The sequence below is a fragment of the Rhipicephalus microplus genome, chromosome 8, assembly GCF_043290135.1.
Source record: "Rhipicephalus microplus isolate Deutch F79 chromosome 8, USDA_Rmic, whole genome shotgun sequence".
Classification (NCBI taxonomy): Eukaryota; Metazoa; Arthropoda; class Arachnida; order Ixodida; family Ixodidae; genus Rhipicephalus; species Rhipicephalus microplus.
Genome location: NC_134707.1, coordinates 101,199,587 through 101,216,052, shown reverse-complemented (window position 1 = coordinate 101,216,052; position 16,466 = coordinate 101,199,587). Strand labels below are relative to the sequence as shown.

The 16,466-nt window shown below is 51.3% G+C and overlaps 1 protein-coding gene across 2 annotated transcripts in view; it reads right to left on the bottom strand.

Annotated features, from left to right (window-relative positions):
* Positions 1 to 16,466, bottom strand: part of LOC142768688 (uncharacterized) — a 50,548-nt gene that overhangs the window by 13,251 nt on the left and 20,831 nt on the right. For both annotated transcript variants that reach the window (XM_075870700.1, XM_075870701.1), the window contains exon 5: positions 3,399 to 3,606. In XM_075870700.1, coding sequence (XP_075726815.1) covers positions 3,399 to 3,606 — 208 coding nt within the window. The remainder of the gene's footprint in view (positions 1 to 3,398; positions 3,607 to 16,466) is intronic.

Below are 16,466 nucleotides of genomic sequence, written 5' to 3'. Positions count from 1 at the left end.
AAGTGCCCAACCGAGTTGGAAAGGCCTTGTCGGTGATTAGAGTCAGGTCCAAGTCCGTCGCGTTCTGCCACAGTTCCGCGCCCTTGCTGGTATTGTACGGGTAGCCCCAAGTGTGGTGCGGAGCATTAAAATCGCCCGCCACAACCAGGGGGTTGCGTCCTGCCAAGTTGACGGCCTTCTTTAAGAGGGCCCTGAAGCGCTGCCGTCGGTCCTTAGGGCTACTGTACACGTTGAGAAAAAAGATGCTGCTTCGGTCCGAGCTGCGCGGCAGAATCTCGGTCATGACATATTCGGCGCTGCTGGTGGCCATTTTGAGGTCGTAAGAGATGTGTGTGAGCTTGTTACTGACCAAGGTGCAGACGCCCCGGCCTTCAGAATAACGCGAGACGGGCTTGTAGTCAGTGTGACGTTTGGAGTTAATGTTTCCTGAAGCAGAATGACGAGGGGTTTTTCGCTAGAGCATCGAATGTACTGCTGCAAGGACGCCTTTTTACTAGGGAAGCCCCTGCAGTTCCATTGCCAAATGAGAAACGTCTCACTTGGCTTGGCCATCTTGGTGCTTTTGTGGGCTGGTGCTGCCCTCAGATTGGCTAAGAATAGCGTGGACGATGGGGCCCGTAGCGCCGGGCTGGGGTTGTACGACAGCGGTTGAGGTCAGAGCTGGTTTCACTACGCTTTCGAGAAACGACTCTACCCTGGATACTCGGTCGTTTTGCGCGGCCAGGGTGGTCTGCAGTTGGGCAAAATTCTCCCCGAGCTTATTGATGCTTTCACTGAGCGCGGATAGCGTGTCTCGAAGCTCGGACCTGACTCGAATCGCTACACCTTCCTGTTCGTAGGCGACGGCCCTCTTCTTGGGAGCACTTTGACCCTCACTGCTGCTGTCGCCGGCTTTAGTGCTGTGCACCTCCATGGGTAGGGGCATTGTATCGGCGACGCATGCAGCGGCGGGTTGCGGTGGTGGGTTTCTCGCGTTCTTAAACTCAGCAATTTCGGACATGAGCCTGTTTATAGTTTCCTTCATCGCTGCGTTCTCGCGTTTCAGCTGGGAAATCTCGCGCGCGCTCTCCGCATGCTCTGGGAGTGACTCTGACAGTACCTCAGCTGGCCCTCCTCGGACCGTGTCGGCCCAGGTTACAGAGCCCGACTTCTTGCTTCTCGCTGACACCCCGCTAGGCTGCTGTTGACGCCCGGTAGACCTGGATCGAGACCTGGAGCGGCTCCCAGACTTGTAGCGCCGGGTTCCTCCTCGGGACCGGGAGCGGCTCCTGGACCGGGAACGGCCCCTGGAATGGGACCGAGAACGTCGCCTGGAACGGCCCCCGGAACCACGTGACTGCTGGAAGTCTTGCCCATCCATGGGGGGTGATGGTGGTGCCGTGGCTTGGCCTTGATCGGTGGCGCGAGACTTCTCCCAGCGCCTTCGTCGCACGACATACGGGATCTGGAATTTTTGCCTACAGTCCTCGTCAGCCGTGAGGTGTTGCCCACCACACAGCCTGCACTTGGGGGTACACTTGTTTTGTGCGTCAGGATTTGAAGCCCCACAGCCCCGACTTACGATGTCGCCTGGGCTGGGGCACACATCAGCACGGTGACCGAGCCGACCACAAGCGTAGCAAATGTCTATTTTCTTGCGATAAAGCGAACATTGCACAAGGGTGGGGTCGTAGCGTACAAAGTTTGGGACTCTATGACCGTCGAAGGCGACGATTACCGTACCGGTGCTGCCTATGCGCTTGGCTGCCAGGGCGAGCGGATTTCTTTCATTTACGATCTTGTTGTCAATATCATTCGGGCCGTCTACGAGTGGAATACCTCGGATCACGCCCTTGCACGTGGAATGAGGGGCGGCCTCGTAAGCACTGACCTCGTATGTTCGGCCCATGACGACGATCTGCCGAACTTTGACGTAGTGGTTGGCATTTTCCCTTCTAGGTGTGCTGACAACCATAATATTCTGCTGCACGTTGGGGCATAGCGTGTCGCCCCGCAAATCTTCGGCGCAGATGCTTGTGGCTGCCAGGATTGCATCAGCCACCACGGTGCAGCCGGTCTTGACAATATTGAGGCCTCCGCGGGGCCGAATCACGATCTTCGTATCCTCCCTGGGGAGCTGGGGCATCCGGCCAGCGCGGATGATTCTAGCCTTGATGTTATTGCCACTGTTGCGGCCTCGTGGGGCCTCGGCCGTTGTCGACTTCGTCTCGTTGAGAGTAGCACCATTAAGATTAGCGCCTGCCGAGCGCGCGCCAGCTCTTCTGGCGCCTGCAGACTGCCAACCTCGGTCTTCTGTAACCTCTTCGGGGGTTATGTCCTCCCCCACCACCTGATATTCCATTCTTTTCTGAAAATAGGCCCTGCGAAGAGCGAAAAGGGCCCCCGGAAACGGCGACGCGGCTGGCGTCGCGCCGGTGTGGGCTTACCTCGTTAGGCTTAGCCCAGGCGGTGGCCGGCTCCGGAAAAAAACGTTCCAAAACGTGAAAATAGTCCACTCACGCAGCAGGTTTTGGCATCAAAATAGTCCTGGCACTTCCACTGATGTGACACAAACAAAGCTCTTTTGCTGATGTGACGGAAAAAAAATTGACCGTGACCGACCATGATTTTGCAAATACGATACTAGGTGGTTAGTTAGAAGAACGCAGAGGCCATCAACGAATCCAACGCACCTAGACAAGCATGAATTCAAGAGGGATGGATAAAGTTATAAATTAACATCATAACTCTAATATGACGATTAACTGGAACGAGCATTCGTTTGCTTGAACGATTAGCGACTGAAATATGTCTGATCAGATAAGACGCTACCATTATTTGCAGCAACGCCAAATATACCATAATTTATTTTTTGCAATATATACTTCACTGTATTGTAACTTAAGTGATATTTTGTGTTAGAGTATCAATTTATTTTGTTAGCGTCCCAAATCAAACTTTTGCATATCTCACAATACAGTGACTGTTTTCGTTCGTGCATGTCGAAATATTGAGAAACTTGCACACAGTGTGATGATCTTTCAAAAGAAATATTGCGGTATTTTTCAACACACAAAAATAATTATTACACAGGCCTAAAGCAGACCAACAGACTGGCATTCTTTTCAGTAAACATAAAATAGGCCTCGCATGTTCATAGTGATATCCTGGTACTGTGTTTTCGCAATACACCCGAGACCAGAAGATACTCTGGCATTTCTTTCCTGATATTGAGTTCATTACAGCATAATTATTTCCAATGCACTTTGAAACAATTCACTACTTGAATGAAACTGTTAAGTATAGCTTTGTTTTTATTTATTCACAGGGTTAACATGAGCTCCAGAATCTTTTTTTTTTGAAAAAGTGCATTCTTATACTTTTTTCCGGGTAGTAAAAAGCCAATATCTGTTACTTACTCAAAGGCAAACGAGAGCCCAAACTCTATATTGGGGCGTCTAGCAGCCATCCGCTGAAAAAGGAGCCAGCTGGGGTAACTGCCGTCTTTTTCGTAAATTCGGCCACCTTCTGGGTACACGTCGGTGTAGAAGAGGTAGTCGCAGTAGTCATTCGGGTACATGTGTGCAGAGGTGGCTGTCTTGCCAACTGTGCAGATGATTAACTTGACTGCGTGTGAATTATAGAAAGCCAGAAATGAGTAGTCAAGAAATTCATTTTGAGTAAATTTACCTATACCGACCAAAGCCGTGTTGAATTGCGATTGAGATGACGAACAAAGTAAGGCAAGTACACACTTGGTGCAATAATAACTGGTCACGTATCGAGGATATGTCAGAAGTATGCGCAAAGATAAAAAAATGGACAGATCACACGTACAGTGGGGATCAACGATATGCGAAGCACGAATGAGAAATATTTTTGTCACTTTAAAATCAGCACAACGTTACGAGGTGGAGGTAAATTGTGTCGTACATGCCTTCCGTGTGACGATTATCATGTTTCGATGCGTCGTTTACCTTCGTCATCTATTCACGTCACGTGATACCAAATTTAGTAAATGTGGAGTTAGCGGAACGGCCGCGAGCACACTATGAGCGTGGTATGTTGTCATGTTCTGACATGACACGCGTGTCAAGATTATCATGTTTGCACCAGTCATATAATTGGACATCAATTGACGTTACGTAACACCCAATTTGGTATATGTTCAGCTAGCAGAACGGCCGCGAGCGCATTATGAAAGGCCCATTATACTCCAATGTAGCGTTGACGGGCGCGCACGGCGCGCACTGCCACGCTACGTTAGCAAAACGCGAGCAATCTACAGTCTGACGCCAGGCCCGACCAGCGTCTGTCGGCGCGGCCTGACGGCAACCGGCGCGAAGTGCGACATGCTGCATTTCACGCCGATGCGCTGCGTTTCTCTCTTCCGGTGATGGAGGAATGCTAGACGCGCTGAAACGCGGATGCGTCACAGCAACGCAGCGCGGCGTGCGCCGGCGAGTATATGGCAGGACTGGCGCCTTGCGTGGCAACGCCGGCGTGATGCGACAAAATGAACTCTGGCGATCACGCACACCGGGTCACGTCTAAATGTATTGGCACCTTCACTGTGGCATGTTGTCATGTTCTCACATGACACGCATCTCATGATTATCATTTTTGCACCAATCACATGCTTTCGTCATCCATTGGCGTCACGTAATACCAAATGAGACGTATGTAAGCTAGCGAAACGGCCGTGAGCGCATCATGAATGTGGCTTGTACTCATGTTGTTACATGACACGCCTGTCGTGATTATAATGTTTGGATGTAAAACGACGTACCAATGTCGCTCGTTCACATCGCATAATACCGAGTTTGGTGCATGTGAGGCGAGCGCAACGGCCACGAGCGCATCAATAGCGTAGCATGTAGTCATGCTGTTACATGACACGCATTTCATGATTATCTTGTTTGCACAAGTCGCATACCTTCGTCTTCCAATCACGTACCGTAATACCAAGTTTGGTATACGTGACGCTAGCGAAACGGCCACGAGCGCATCATGAGCGTGGCATGTAGTCATGTTGTTACAAGACAAGCATATCATGATTTTAATCTTAAAGTAACTCACTTGTGTTCGCCATGCAATCATGTCTTACCATACCAGTTTCGCAACATGTCATGTGAACAAAACCACCGAAAGAGCTGCAGGACCATAAAATGTAAATCATGACATTCGTCACATACCTATAATGATTTTCTTGTTACGACTATTCAAACATGTTCTTCATACAGTCATATTCTGCTATACGAAATTTGGTACCGATACCATTATTTAAACGGCCAGGAGAGCTAAAAGTCGTAGGCGGATAGATAGATAGATAGATAGATAGATAGATAGTGTCACGATGAGTCACAAGTACTGGGGGATTTATTAAACCACCAGGTAGCTAGCACTAGCGTCAGTCGTGGCTGGCTCTCGAGCAGAGAAGAAACCACGCGATCTTCTTTTTTCCTCCAAATTGAGAGCTGCTCTTGCTGTCAACCCACTACGTGCTGGTGGCATTATCCCCCCTTCCAAAAAGAAGAAAACAAGTACCAAAAAGAGGAAAGGAAAGTAGATAGCAGCACCGCGATGCTACTACATAGGCACGTGAAAATTGGAAATTCGGATAAAGTGAAAGTAAAAATTGAAGAGCGTGCCAATATAGGAAACGTCAATGAACGAGAAAGCAAGTTCACAAAATAACCAAAAAAACACAAAGAACGCTGTACGGTACAGGAAAAGTTACGAACAACGCGCAATAAGTGGTTTCATGCGCAACACATGAACGACGTCCGGCCTCAGCCGTGTCCTGCTCCGTGCATGGGGTGTTGAGTCCGGAACCACTTCGTAGTTCACGTCACTGACGCGGCGTAACACTTTATATGGACCAAAGTACCGGATGAGCAACTTTTCACTAAGGCCACGGTGGCGGACGAGCGTCCACACCCAAACTTGATCTCCGGGGCTGTAAAACACTTCTCTGTGGCGGGTATTATAGCGTCGTGCGTCTGCCTGCTGTTGCTGGCCGATGTGCAGTCGCGCGAGCTGCCGAGCTTCCTTAGCACGCTCTGCGAATTCTTCGGCGTCTGTTACCAATTCGTCTTCGTCCTGACACGGTAGCAGTGAGTCTAGCATGGTCTGCACTTCGCGGCCGTAGAGAAGCCGAAATGGCGTGAATCGCGTGGTCTCTTGCACGGCGGTATTAAACGCGAAGGTCACGTAAGGTAAGATCCGGTCTCATGTTTTGAGCTGTCCGTCGATGTACATTGAGATCATGTCTGCGAGCGTCTTATTCAGTCGTTCGGTAAGTCCGTTAGCTTGCGGGTGGTACGCAGTTGTCCTTCGGTGTCTGGTGTTGCTCAGTTTGAAAACTTCGTCCGTAAGCTGTGCCGTGAATGCCGTCCTTCTGTCCGTTAATATACTGGAAGGAGCACCGTGTCGTAACACGATGTGGCGCATGAAAAATTGTGCTACCTCAGAAGCCGTGGCTCGTGGGATCGCCTGGGTTTCAGCGTAGCGTGTCAAATAGTCGGTCGCGACGATCGCCCATTTGTTGCTGTCCGCAAACATAGGAAATGGCCCGAGAATGTCCATGCCGACTTGGTCGAACGGCGTGCAGGGTGCTTCAATGGGCTGAAGCAAACCAGCTGGCTTAACAGAGGGTTGCTTTCAGCGCTGACATTTCCGACAGCTCTTGACGTACTTCTTTACGCTTGCTGGAAGTCCTAGCCAATAGTACCTCTCGCTCACTCTGGCAAGTGTTCTTGAGTAGCCCAGATGACCGGATGTGGGTTCGTCATGGCAAGCGAAGAGGACGTCGTCTCGCATGTCTCGAAGAACCACCAGGAGGTAAGCACGATTGTTCGAACGAGCGTTCTTCTTGTACAGCACACCGTCTCGCAGGCAGAACGACGTCAACGAGCGGGATAAATGACGTGGTATGATTGCACCCTGGCCCTCTAAATGATCAATGATTGGACGAATCTCTGCATCATCTCGCTGTCGTTTGCTCAAGTCTGATGCACTAACGGCGCCCAGAAAGCCTTCGTCTTCGTCTGCTTCCTGACTGACGACATGAAGGGGTGCGCGTGACAGTGTGTCAGCGTCTTCATGTTTACGGCTGGACTTATGGACGATGGTGACATCAAAGTCCTGCAGCCGCAAGCTCCACCGTGCTAGCCGACCTGAAGGGTCGCGCAGGCTTGCCAACCAACAGAGCGCGCGATGGTTCGTCACTATCTTGAAGGGACGACCATAAAGGTACGGGAGGAACTTGGTGATTGCCCACACGACTGCGAGGCACTCTTTCTCCGTAGTGGAATAATTCGCCCCGGCACGGGATAGAGACCGGCTGGCGTAGGCTATCACTCTTTCGATGTCCTCTTGACGCTGAACGAGCACTGCACCAAGCCCAATGTTACTAGCGTCGGTACGGACCTCCGTGTCAGCATCATCGTCGAAATGAGCGAGAACGGGCGCTGATTGCATGCGCTGTCGCAGCTCATCATAAGCTGCTTGTTGCTCGTTTTCCCAGAGAAACGGCGTGTCGTTCCTTTTGAGACGAGTTAGAGGTTCTGCTATCTGTGAAAAGCCATGAATGAATCGGCGATAGTAGGCGCACAAACCAAGGAAGCGCCGGACGGCTTTCTTATTGACAGGAGCTGGTAGTTCGGCAACAGCAGCAAGCTTGTGCTGATCGGGATGGATTCCTTCGGCGCTAATTCATGTCCAAGAAATTTTAGTTCTTTATAGCCGAAGTGGCACTTCTGTGGCTTTAGTGTGAGTTCCGCCAATCGAATAGCCTCCAGCACACTACGCAGGCGGTGAAGGTGCTGCTCGAACGTGGTAGAGAAGACCACCACATCATCAAGGTAGACAAGACAAATCTTCCACTTGAGCCCTGTGAGGAGTGTCCATCATTCGCTGGAAAGTTGCCGGTGCTGAACACAAGCCAAAAGGGAGCACTCAAAAATTGGTATAGGCCGTCTGGAGTCACAAAGGCTGTTTTCTCACGGTCTCGCTGATCTACCTCGATTTGCCAATACCCGCTTTTGAGATCGAGAGAAGTGAAATAATGGGCACGACGAAGTCTATCCAGCGAATGGTCGATACGTGGCAGCGGATACACATCTTTTTTCGTCACGTTGTTAAGCTTTCGGTAGTCGACGCAGAAGCGTAGCGACCCGTCCTTCTTTTTGACAAGTACGACTGGAGATGACCACGGGCTGTTAGATGGTTCAATAACGCCATCGTCAAGCATCTCGGTGACTTGCGTACGTATCGCTTCACGTTCTTTGGCCGACACGCGGTAGGGGTTCTGGTGTATCGGACGTGCGTCCTCGTACGTGATGATCCAGTGTTGAGTGATGGACGTCTGACGGATCTTTGAGCAAGTTGCTAAGCAAGACATGAACTCGAACAAGAGCGCTCGTAGCGCAGTCTGGTTAACGGTGGACAGATCAGGATTGATGTCAATATTACTCATTGACGTGTCGGCGGTATCCACTATTTCCGACGTGAGACAGTTGATGACGTTTGCTACTTCGTGGGCAAACGCTATCGAAGTGCCACGGAAAAGATGTCGATGCTCGTTGCTAAAGTTAGTTACGAGCAATTCAGATCGGCCATCAGGAAGGTGTATTACACTTCTAGCTACCCAAATGCCTTGCTGCTGGAGGTGTTCTAAATTTGTCTCAGCCACCACATCGCTATCGCCCAAACCACAGCATGTTACGTCGACTAGAACACTTGTTCGTGGAGGAAGCGTCACACTCTGTTCAGACATAGGAGTACGTCGACACGCCTTCCACCATCCTGCGCGTTGATTGTTCGCTGGGCTGAGAACGTGACGCGGCGCTCTTGCAGATCAATGATAGCTCCTTTTTGTTGTAGAAAGTCAACTTCCAGAATGACGTCACGGGAACGTTCGCGTAGAACAAGGCAGCTTGTTACGAATGTGTACCCTTGAATCTGTACTCTAGTTGTGCAGGCACCCAGTGGAGTAACGACGTGGCCACCAGCTGTCCGAATCTGCGAGTTATGCCACGGCGTGATGACTTTCTTCAGCGGCGTTGTCAGTTTCCCGCTCAGTATGGAATTGTCTGCGCCGGTGTCCACTAACGCATTGACTGCACAACCATCAATTGTCACTGCTATGTCGAGTGAAAGTCAGCCATCCTTTGCAGCAGTATGTGATGTCGGACCGGTTTCTGTACAGTTCTGCGTCAATAGGAGGTCTTCAGCGCTTCGACGTTCAGCGACCCCGCCCCCAGAGGTCGCTTGGGCTAGTTTTCCCGGTGGGGGCTGGGAGACCGTGTGGTAGAATATCGCTGGAGCGTTGATGAAAATCGCCTCGGTGATGGCGAGCGCGACTGGCGCCCGGCAGATGGTGGTGCGTTCTGCTGGGAGAACTAGTTTTCGATGTCGCGCGGTCTCTGGCCGTAACGGGGTGGCGGTTAGTACGCAGAGAAGCCGCGAAGCCCAAGACGGCGATATGGGCACTGGCGGTACAAGTGATCAGCTTCTCCACAGTGAAAGAACAGAGGCCGGTGATCAGGTGTGCGCCAAACATCAGACTTTCGAGGAGACGTGCGCTGATCGTCGATGTACTGAACTGGTTCCACTGAACGATTGGCGACAGAAACACCAGGGACAAAGGCCAACGGTGGTGGCGTGTACGTGCCTTCGTAGTACGGTATGTGCTGCGCTGACTGTAGTGGAAGAGCAGGAACAGGATGGACGAATAATGGCGGTGATGCAGCAGGGCGTTTCAGGGCTTTCGCGTAGGTTGTCTCACGGCGGTATTCAGCAGGAGGGCTGAATACCGCCGTGTCCCGGAGGGCCTGGTGCAGCTCATCCTTGATTACAGTTGCAATAGAGTTAACTGTAGGATGAGGTGTTACACCAGCCTTTAGTAACTCTTCTCGTACTATATCACGGATGAGTTCACGTAGACAGTCGTTGTTGGTTCTAGTGGCAGTGAAAATGTCGGCAGTAGACATGCCACTCACTTGCCTGTCATATTGGTTGGATCGCTGCTGCAGACATGAACTCCGCGACCGTCTTCGGAGGACTTCGCACGAGGCCGGCAAAAAGCTGGTCCGCGCATCAAGTGACGCAACTTCTTCTCCTCCGTCATTCTTGAATCTGCCCGTCGGAAGAGGCGCGTCATGTCTTCGACGAACGTGGTCACAGTTTCGTGTGGCAGCTGGACGCGGGCCAGAATAGCTCGTTCAGCTCGTTCTTGGCGATCAGCACTGGCATAGGTCTGCAGAAGTCTACGAGAGAATTCGGGCCACGTCGTCAGCTGTTCCTCTCGTTTTTGATACCACGTACGTGCCCCGTCTTCGAGATAGAAGTAGACACGACCCAGTTTCGCCGGGTCGTCCCACTGATTCAAGGTGGCTACGCGCTCGAAATCCGCCAACCAGTCCTCAACGTCCTCGTGCTCCGAGCCATGGAACGTCGCCGGTGCGCGTGGGCTTTCCAACGTAAAGCGGTTCGACGTCGTGCTTCCCGTGCCGGTTGCCGAGGTTTGCACCGAAGCTCTGGTCATACTTGTCGACGAGGTGGAAGCAGTGTCGTCGGCTTCCGGAGGCAATCCCCTGATTCGGCGGCTGGTCCGATGTACGGGTGTATTGACTGGCACTGAACTCGTATCGCGGCTACCTGGGGGAGTCTGCAGCATCCGTGAGACTACCCAGCACCTCCAACAGTTTGTCACGATGAGTCACAAGTACTGGGGGATTTATTAAACCACCAGGTAGCTAGCACTAGAACGATGCGTCAGTCGTGGCTGGCTCTCGAGCAGAGAAAAAACCACGCGATCTTTTTTTTTACTCCAAAATGAGAGCCGCTCTTGCTGTCAACGCACTACGTGCTGGTGGCAATAGATAGATAGATAGATAGATAGATAGATAGATAGATAGATAGATAGATAACCACATAATTAACAGGAGAGGTCTGCGCAACCACGCGGTAGGCTCCATGATACTTCGGAAGAAGCGTAAGACAAAAGGCCGGGAGCTGGAAGTGGTGGCACCCAAAGCCGCACGAGAGAGTCGACGGTGAAATGGTGAGGAGGGATGTCGGAGTCTTGACGCTGTTTTTGGCGACACTGTTGGTCGTAGGTGAAAGAACGGGTCAGTTGTCGACATTTTTCGGCGTGGTGAGCTATCGCAAACACAGGCTGATGGTCGTCAACGTCTGGATGTTATGGCAGAATTGTATCAATGGTGCTGGTGGGTTTACGGCTGTATAGCAAGAAGAATGGTGAAAATCCGGTGGTGGCTTGGGAGGCGGAGTTGTAGGCGAATGTGACAAACGGAAAAACAAGATCCCAATGGCAGTGGTCTGACGCAACGTACATGGACAACATGTCACACAGAGTTCGGTTAAATCGTACCAATTATCTTTTTGTCTGCGGGTGATATGCGGTAATGGTGCAGTGAATATTTCTGCATTCGGATATGTGTGATTGCAACATGTCTGAGAGAAATACACGGCCGCGATCACTGAGTAGTTCACGATGGGCGCCATGGCGGAAAACAAAGCTGCATAGAATAAACGAGGAAACGTCCTTGGCTGTTGCAGAAGGTAATGCAGCGGTTTCAGCGTATCTTGTCAAGTGATCCACGGCGACGACAATCCAGCGGTTTTCAGCGCCAGTGCATGGGAGAGGCCCGTACATGTCAATGCTGACGCGATAAAATGGGTGGGCTAGGCCGCAATGCGGCTGGAGAGGTGCTGTGGAGAGGTGCGAGACTGGTTCGCTTCATTGGCAGGCGAGGCATGAGCGGACGTATTTGTATACGAAGCATCACATTCCGCACCAATAATAGCGTAGACGAAGGCGCGTGTACATCTTGAAGACGCCACCGTGGCCACGCTGAGGGTCATTGTGGAAAGCGGAGCAGAGATCGCGACGAAGATGGCGGGGCACGACCAATAATCATGTGCGGCCATCGATGTGGTAGTTATTGTGGTATTAAAGACCATCGCGGATAGCGTAATGCTGCACTTGACGGCGTAGCGCTCGTGGAGCAGGGGTGGTCAGGGGACTTGACAAAAAGTTTAGAAATATGGTGATCCAAGGGTCATTTTGTTGCTCTGATGCCATGCCCAAGATGTCGAGTGGCAAGATATTGTGATTGTGACTAGATGCGCTGGCGTCTGAAATGAAGTGGGAAGCCTGACAGGGCGTCAGCATCAGAGTGTTGTTGGACAGAACGATATACGACCCGGATGTCGTATTCCTGGAGTCGGAGGGCCCACCAAGGAAGGCGACCTGACGGGTTCTTGAGGTTTAAACACCAACACAGAGCGTGGTGGTCTGTTACGATGTCAAGAGGACGACCGTAAAGATACGGGCGAAAATTCTGTAGAGCCCCTATGATGGCCAGTCACTCTTTTTCTGTTACCGTGTAATTGGTCTTAGGTTTTGTAAGTGCACGACTGGCATATGCAACCACGTATTCGGCGTTGGCATCGTCGCAGTGCGAGCACAGCACCAAGGCCGACACCACTAGCATCAGTATGAATTTCTGTGCGTGCGCTCAAAGCGAAGTGACGCAAAATTGGTGGAGACGTAAGCAGGCGTCGAAGTGTCGTAAACGCATCGTCAAAAGCTTCTGACCAGGTAGATAGTTCGTTGTCGCCTTGGAGGAGTGCTTTGAGAGGTGCGATGACAGTAGCAAAATTACGAACGAAGTACCGAAAATATGAGCCTAGGCCAATGAAGGTGCGCAGTGCTTTCAGGTTAGTAGGCATCGGAAACTCGGATACGGCCCGAAGTTTAGCAGGATCGGGAAGAACGCCTTCTTTAAAGACGGCGTGGCCTTGTATAGTTAGTTTTCTAGCGGTGAATAAGAACTTTTCCAAGTTAGGCTGGAGACCGGCATTTTGAACAAAGGTCAAAACTTCATGCAACCGTAGTAGAAGGGTTGGAAAATCTGGTGCAAAGACGACAGCATCATCCAAATAGCAGAAGCAAGTGTGTCACTTCAAGCCGGGTAAGATGCCGTTCATCTTGCGTTCAAAGGTGGCGGGCGCGTTACAAAGACCGAATGGCATTACAGTGAATTCGTATAATTCATCTGGTGTTACAAACGCAGTTTTCGAGCGGTCAGTCTCAGCCATGGACACTTGCGAGTAGCCAGAGCGGAAATGCAAGGAAGAAATGAACTCTGCTCGTTGCAAGCAGTCGAGTGCGTCATCAATTCGTGGCAACGGGTACACATCCTTGCAGGTAATCTTGTTAAGTGGCGATAATCGACGCAAAATCATATTGTGCAATCTTTCTTTCGAACAAGGACGACAGGTAATGCCCAAGGACTGTTGGAAGGTTGAATGGCACCGCGTTTAAGCATGTCATTCACCTGGTCATCGATAATGCGCCTCTCACTCGCCGATACTCGGTAAGGACGCTGACAAATGGGCGTGAGGCTTCCGGTGTCGATAGTATGCGAAACAGTCGTTCTGAGGCCGAGTGCTCTTGCTTGGCAATCAAAAGATGAAGAGAAATCGTCGAGCAAGCGAAGAAGTTGGACTTGGTGTGTCGTCATAAGGTCGCTGGCTATAGCTGGTGTGAATGATCGCGGTAGTGGCCGATGAGTTGATGTCTCGAGGGTGGCCATATAAGTGGGGTCGTCCATGGTCTTGAATATCGTAGATGACGCTAGCGGCTCGGCTTTGCTGAGGGTTTCCTGGCGTCGCAAAGTGATAGGGTCGGGCGATGGATTGGTGATGTACATCACAGAGGCGCCTGAATGGAACTCGAGAACGGCAAATGGTAATGGCAGTGATCGGCGGCGAAGTAGAAGTGCAGACGGGGCGAAAAGCACTGAGCCGCCGTCTTCAGTGTCGCAAGAGATGGAGACAAGAACAGTACACTGGGCAGGCACAATAGTGTCGTCACAAACTGTAATTTTGCGACATGTGTCCTTGTCATCGATGAAATCTGTCGAAAATGGGAACCACTCGAGTTCAGCGAGGGCGCAATTGATGATGTCACAATGTGTAGAGAGGAACTCCCACCCCAATATGATGTCGTGAGAACAAGATGGCAGCACAATGAATTCGACCACATCAAGAACATCCTGGATGATGACACGGGCTGTGCAGGCACCGGATGGCTCCACGTGCTGCGCGTTGGATGTACGAAGGGGTAGTCAAGAAACAGGTGTCGTGACTTTTCCGATATGGCGGAGAATGCGGGCATCAATCGCTGAAAGGGCAGCGCTGGTGCCGACAAGGGCTAGCGTCCGTGTTCCTTTTATAGCGACTTCAATAACGTTTTTGGGAGCAATTCGAGCTCTTGTGCATTTCGCCGGAACCGTAATTCTCGCCTCCTGAACTGCGCCACTTAGTTTTCCTGGTGCACATGGCACCGCCGTCGGTGCATGGGGGAAAGGGAGCAGCGGCAAGGAGAAGGCGAGCGGGGAGAGGAGGGTAGGGTCCGCGTGGTAGGATCAAATTCGTAGTCATCTAAATATTTGCGACGGGGTTGACGTGACGCATACGTGGCCCATAGTGGACGCACACTGTTAGAGTTAGGTGGTGCACGAAAGCGACAGTAACGGGCCACATGTCCAACTATGCCACAATAAAACAAATGGGACGGTTGTCTGGCGTGCACTAGGGTCGTCGGCTCGTGCGTACTGTACGACTGGGTGGGCGGGCGGCGATACTGGTGGGTGAATAGGCGGACTACGAGGGCTGTAACCTTGCATCATAGGCCTGGAAGCGACTGCGGCGTACGTCAGGGGAGCAGCAGTCGGATCATGATGGAGCGAAGGCGAGACCTCTTCGGCGACCTGGTCCCTGATGATGTTTTGGAGAGGGGGCGCCAACAGGGAATTCGACTGGTCGTGAACAAGCAGGCATCAGCGAAAGCTAGCGGGGGACCTCTTCACGAACGAAATTCTTAATCTGTAGCAGCAGCGATGAGTTGTCAAGAGCAACAGCCAATCCCGACATTGAAGTCGCCTGTGGATGACAGCGGCGTGTGGCTGTGCGTTGTTTGCGCAGCTCATCAGAACTTTGGCACAGACTGACAAGTTCAGACACTGTGGACGGGTCCTTTGCCAGCAGCATTTGAAAGGCGTCGTCTTCAATCCTTTTCAAAAAATACCTGATTTTATTGGTATCGGCCATTGCGACATCAACGCGGTTACGCATGTCGACAACGTCTTCGATTTAGCTGGTGAATGTTTCACCATTCTGCTGCGCACGGCCACGCAACCGTTGCTCAGCTCGAAGCTTGCGAACAGCAGTGTGCCCGAACACTTCCTTCACGTGCGTTTTGAAAGCAGCCCACGCCGGGAAGTCGCGTTGGTGGTTTCGATGTCACATGGTGGCGTCGCCACTCGAATAAAACGACACGTAGCTGAGCTTCGCAGCGTCATCCCAGCGGTTGATCACGCTTACCCGTTCGTATTCGGCGAGCCAGTCTTCAACATCCTCCTCTTCTGTACCGCTGAAGATTGGTGGGTCGCGTAGACACGATGGGCCAGGGCAGACCAATGTGGGCCCCACGAGAGCAGGTTGTTGTTGCGGTTGATTCGGTGCTTCATCCGGCATTGCAGAGGCTGGCTTGAGTTTCCGGCTGCGAAGTTGCAGGTTGGCACGACCCAGCAGCTCCATCACTTGTTACGGGGGTTTATTGAGATTCACGGTGACCCGGAAGCTAGCAGCAACAGCAGGCAAAATGTAGCCAGGTAACAAACAGCTGAGCGAGCCCGGCAATGGCATTGTGCTTTCGCATGTTTCCATCTTCTTCATCACAAGATAAATAGATAGATAGATAGATAGATAGATATATAGATAGATAGATAGATAGATAGATAGATAGATATATAGATAGATACGGTCAAAGTCGCCGAAGTTCGCTAAGAAATGCTTCGAATTTAAAATCAACTTTTGGAATCACTGTCAGAAATACGAGAAGGCTATTTAGAGAATAACGGGTGTACTTGAGAGATTTCATGCATCACCACAAATTGTGCAGCCAAACAGCAAAAAAACTCCCAAGCATTTCCCCGAGAGTGAACGTGGTTAATTGCGAATGCACGGGGTGATGCTATGAGGGTGCGTAAAGTTAAAATCCGTTGGCATTCGCCAGTGAGTTAACGTAAACTTCCCCGTGTGATCACATTGCGATTCCCAGAAACCATTAGACCCTCTCGGAAAATCTTGGTGAGTTTACGCGTATATGTGAGAGTGAATTCGCACTATATTGATGTTTATGTACGCGGCCCGCTTCGCCCGCTTGCGCTCGGCATCATGGGCCCTTCGCCGCGCTGCCTTGTCTTCAACCGGCGCGACATCTTCAACGACGCGTGCAACGGTCGCATTCGATTGCGTTGTATTCGTTGTTAGTGGTATCGCAGTCGAGGTTGATGCCTGCGTTGGCTTCATACCTAAGACTACTTGCCGATCTCGAGCAAGTGGTGGCGACGTGGGCAGGCGCAATCACGTGGTGTGTGCCGTCACTG